This window comes from Salvelinus alpinus, chromosome 19, assembly GCF_045679555.1.
Source record: "Salvelinus alpinus chromosome 19, SLU_Salpinus.1, whole genome shotgun sequence".
NCBI lineage: Eukaryota > Metazoa > Chordata > Actinopteri > Salmoniformes > Salmonidae > Salvelinus > Salvelinus alpinus.
This window is the reverse complement of record NC_092104.1, coordinates 20,762,102-20,767,101: the sequence shown is the minus strand read 5'-3', so window position 1 is coordinate 20,767,101 and position 5,000 is coordinate 20,762,102. Positions and strand designations below refer to the sequence as shown.

Sequence of the window (5,000 nt, the reverse complement as noted above, 5' to 3'; positions counted from 1 at the left end):
AAAAGGAAGGGAACAAAGCACACACCCCTGTGGGGCCCCTGTGTTGAGGGTCAGCGTGGTGGAGGTGATGTTGCCCACCCTCGCCCACCCTCGACCTCGACCACCTGTGGTTGACCCGTAAGGAAGTCTAGGATCCAGTTGCAGAGGGAGGTGTTCAGACCCAGAGTCCTAAGCTTGGTGACGAGCAGGTGTGTGTGTGGTATGTGCGTATGTGTATATGTGTATGTGTGTGTGTGTGTGTGTGTGTGTGTGTGTGTGTGTGTGTGTGTGTGTGTGTGTGTGTGTGTGTGTGTGTGTGTGTGTGTGTGTGTGTGTGTGTGTGTGTGTGTGTGTGTGTGTGTGTGTACGTGTGTGTGTACGTGTGTGTGTATGTAAGTGTGTGTGACAGCTCTGAAGGGGCCTGGTGTTTATGCTATGTTCTGGTCAGGGCACAGCTGGTGCAAGCATTAAAGCCCTAGGAAAGCAGCACATTCACTCAGCATTGTTATGATGCAGTCCAAAATAAACAACCCTGTCCCAACATCCCCCTAACGTTGGAGCAACGTTCTGCCTGACCAGGGCCGTGCCGGATGCTTGTGTTGGCTGCAGACATGTGATTGAAACGTCAACAGTGAGTTAAATGTTCAGAGTTTCCGTTTTCTTGTAGGAGTGCCAGGCTTTCTGCTCCAGAGCCCTTCCCTCAGAGGGGAAAAAAAAGGCCTTACTCTTATTTAGTAATAATCTCCCACACACACACACACACACACACACACACACACACACACACACACACACACACACACACACACACACACACACACACACACACACACACACACACACACACACACACACACACACACACACACACACACACACACAAACACACACATACACACACACACACACACACACACACACACACACACACACACACACACACACACACACACATACACACATACACACAGCTGCAGTATGTTACTGTGGGTTTATGACAACATCTCAATGTCTGGCCCCCTCTCAGAATTCCAACAGAATTCCACAATCCAGAATTCACAATCTTGAATTGAAGTGATCAGCAGTGTTTGCAAGAGCAGCAGAATAGTTCTGTCAGTTGCATGTTCTATTGAACGACTCATTTTTGGAGTCATACTAGATTGTAAGAGGGGAAATTATGGTTGTCGTCCTTTCAGATGCTTTGAAGTGTTAGGGAGGGGTCATCTTATACCAAAACTTTGGCAAGCTCACTTCTCTATCAGAGAGGAAGTACCCTACAAGTTAGTACCCTACAAGTTAGTACCCTACAAATAAGTACCCTACAAATTAGTACCCTACAAGTTAGTACCCTACAAGTAAGTACCGGACAAGTTTAGTCTCTCTCTCCCTGCCCTTGTCTTCTACTCTTTCTCCCTGTCTATCTTCCCTTTACCTCTAACTCTCTCTCTTTCTCCCTGTCTTTCTTCCCTTTACCTCTAACTCTCTCTCTTTCTCCCTGTCTATCTTCCCTTTACCTCTAACTCCCTCTCTTTCTCCCTGTCTATCTTCCCCTTTACCTCTAACTCCCTCTCTTTCTCCCTGTCTATCTTCCCTTTACCTCTAACTCCCTCTCTTTCTCCCTGTCTATCTTCCCTTTACCTCTAACTCTCTCTTTCTCCCTGTCTTTCTTCCCTTTACCTCTAACTCCCTCTCTTTCTCCCTGTCTATCTTCCCTTTACCTCTAACTCCCTCTCTTTCTCCCTGTCTATCTTCCCCTTTACCTCTAACTCCCTCTCTTTCTCCCTGTCTTTCTTCCCTTTACCTCTAACTCCCTCTCTTTCTCCCTGTCTTTCTTCCCTTTACCTCTAACTCCCTCTCTTTCTCCCTGTCTTTCTTCCCTTTACCTCTAACTCCCTCTCTTTCTCCCTGTCTTTCTTCCCTTTACCTCTAACTCTCTCTCTTTCTCCCTGTCTATCTTCCCTTTACCTCTAACTCTCTCTCTTTCTCCCTGTCTATCTTCCCTTTACCTCTAACTCTCTCTCTTTCTCCCTGTCTTTCTTCCCTTTACCTCTAACTCTCTCTCTTTCTCCCTGTCTATCTTCCCTTTACCTCTAACTCTCTCTCTTTCTCCCTGTCTATCTGCCCTTATCTCTAACTCCCCCTCTTTCTCGTCGTCTATCTTCCCCTTTACCTCTAACTCCCTCTCTTTCTCCCTGTCTATCTGCCCTTTACCTCTAACTCTCTCCCTGTATATCTTCCCCTTTACCTCTAACTCCCTCTCTTTCTCCCTGTCTATCTGCCCTTTACCTCTAACTCTCTCCCTGTATATCTTCCCCTTTACCTCTAACCCTCTCCCTGTCTATCTATCCCTTTACCTCTAACTTTCTCTCTCCCCCTCCCTCCATTATTTATAACCTAGTTTCCTAGTCATTTTGCAACTAATTTCATGTATGTTTTCATGGAAAACAAGGACATTTCTAAGTGACCCCAAACGGTTGAACAGTAGTGTATATGTGAAGACAAGTTTAAATCAAGAATAGTCTGATAGTTGACAATATTAGCTTATCACTTGTGAATTATATAAACTCAGTAAAAAAAGAAACGTCCTCTCACTGTCAACTGTGTTTATTTTCAGCAAACTTAACATGTGTAAATATTTTTATGAACATAACAAGATTCAACAACTGAGACATAAACTGAACAAGTTCAACAGACATGTGACTAACAGAAATTTAATAATGTGTCCCTGAACAAAGGGGGGGTCAAAATCAAAAGTAACAGTCAGTATCTGGTGTGGCCACCAGCTGCATTAAGTACTGCAGTGCATCTCCTCCTCATGGACTGCACCAGATTTGCCAGTTCTTGCTGTGAGATGTTACCCCACTCTTCCACCAAGGCACCTGCAAGTTCCCGGACATTTCTGGGGGAATGGCCCTAGCCCTCACCCTCCGATCCAACAGGTCCCAGATGTGCTCAATGGGACTGAGATCCGGGCTCTTTGGTGGCCATGGCAGAACACTGACATTCCTGTCTTGCAGGAAACCACTCACAGAACGAGCAGTATGGCTGGTGGCATTGTCATGCTGGAGGGTCATGTCAGGATGAGCCTGCAGGAAGGGTACCCCCTCTCTCTCTCCTTCTCCCTCTCTCTCTCTCTCTCTCTCTCTCTCTCTCTCTCTCTCTCTCTGTGTGACTGAGAGAGAGAGTACATGGCTCATTCTCAAAACGAATGTTATTTGAAAGGTTATCTAGCTGTTATTAAGATATTGGATGAGGAGATGGCTACTTTTTCAGGCCAGCAGCCTGGAAGGTAAGTTTGTAGTTTGTGAGCTCTCACTGTCTTAACTTGAGAAAGGGGCTGCTCATACCGTGGAGAAAGGCTGGTGTTGATGATGTTCTCCAGAGGTGTGTTGTATAATCCAGATTATTCCCTGAACACACTGTGTGTCTGTTAAATAATATATGTAACATAATGTAACAAAATAATCTGTGCTCTCTCCCTGTGTGTGTGTGTGTGTGTGTGTGTGTGTGTGTGTGTGTGTGTGTGTGTGTGTGCGTGTGCGTGTGCGTGTGCGTGCGCGCGCGTGCGTGCGTGCGTAGGGTGGCCAAAGCCCTGAAGGTGACGCTGTATGAGACTCCTACAGGCTGGAGGTTCTTTGGGAACCTGATGGACTCTGGGAGGTGCTCGCTCTGCGGAGAGGAGAGCTTCGGGACAAGTGAGTGTTACTGACTGTTTCTCTCTACTCCTGTTTGACATTCACCTGAGTCGTACTGCAACTTGTCAGCAGCTGAGTTTGCTCACCTTTCAGTAGAAGCCAGTCTGTTCCTAGACAGCCATATCAGAGGAGGCTGGTGGGATGATCTCTAGAAGAATGGGCTTGTTGTAATGTCTGGAAAGGAATCAATGGAATGGAGCCAAATATTTCATTTCCATACGTTTCATGTGTTTGATACCGTTCCATTTATTCCATTCCAGCCATTATAATTAGCCCTTCCTCGTGTAGCTCCTCCCACCAGCCTCCTCTGATCCGTATACAGTACATCACATCCCTAAATAGAGGCCTGTCTCTGGTCGGAGTCATCCCAGCCTAATAGATTTGAGGGGCCGTGTGATGTGTGTGTGAATAATCCCCATTCTTCTGCTATAAAAGGAGAGAGGAGCGCCGTGAATCACCAGAACCCACGGCCCTCTGCCGGCAGCTGCTGCTGCTCAGCCCACCAGGAAAAACTCTCTCCTTGCAGCTACCCTTCTTTCTTCCTTTCTTTCTCTTTCTCTCTCTCTCTCTCTCTCTCTCTCTCTCTCTCTCAATTCAATTCAATTCAATTCAAGGGGCTTTATTGGCATGGGAAACATGTGTTAACATTGCCAAAGCAAGTGAGGTAGATAATACACAAAAGTGAAATAAACAATACAAATTAACAGTAAACATTACACATACAGAAGTTTCAAAACAAGAAAGACATTACAAATGTCATATTATATATATACAGTGTTGTAACAATGTACAAATGGTTAAAGCACACAAGTTAAAATAAATAAGCATAAATATGGGTTGTATTTACAATGGTGTTTGTTCTTCACTGGTTGCCCTTTTCTTGTGGCAACAGGTCACAAATCTTGCTGCTGTGATGGCACACTGTGGAATTTCACCCAGTAGATATGGGAGTTTATCAAAATTGGATTTGTTTTCAAATTCTTTGTGGATCTGTGTAATCTGAGGGAAATATGTCTCTCTAATATGGTCATACATTGGGCAGGAGGTTAGGAAGTGCAGCTCAGTTTCCACCTCATTTTGTGGGCAGTGAGCACATAGCCTGTCTTCTCTTGAGAGCCATGTCTGCCTACGGCGGCCTTTCTCAATAGCAAGGCTATGCTCACTGAGTCTGTACATAGTCAAAGCTTTCCTTAAGTTTGGGTCAGTCACAGTGGTCAGGTATTCTGCCACTGTGTACTCTCTGTTTAGGGCCAAATAGCATTCTAGTTTGCTCTGTTTTTTTGTTAATTCTTTCCAATGTGTCAAGTAATTATCTTTTTGTTTTCT

The 5,000-nt window shown here is 45.2% G+C and overlaps 1 protein-coding gene across 1 annotated transcript in view; it reads left to right on the top strand.

Moving 5' to 3' along the window:
• Positions 1–5,000, top strand: part of LOC139545118 (phosphoglucomutase-like protein 5) — a 63,358-nt gene that overhangs the window by 27,003 nt on the left and 31,355 nt on the right. The window contains exon 7 of the mRNA XM_071352528.1: positions 3,559–3,674. Coding sequence (XP_071208629.1) covers positions 3,559–3,674 — 116 coding nt within the window. The remainder of the gene's footprint in view (positions 1–3,558; positions 3,675–5,000) is intronic.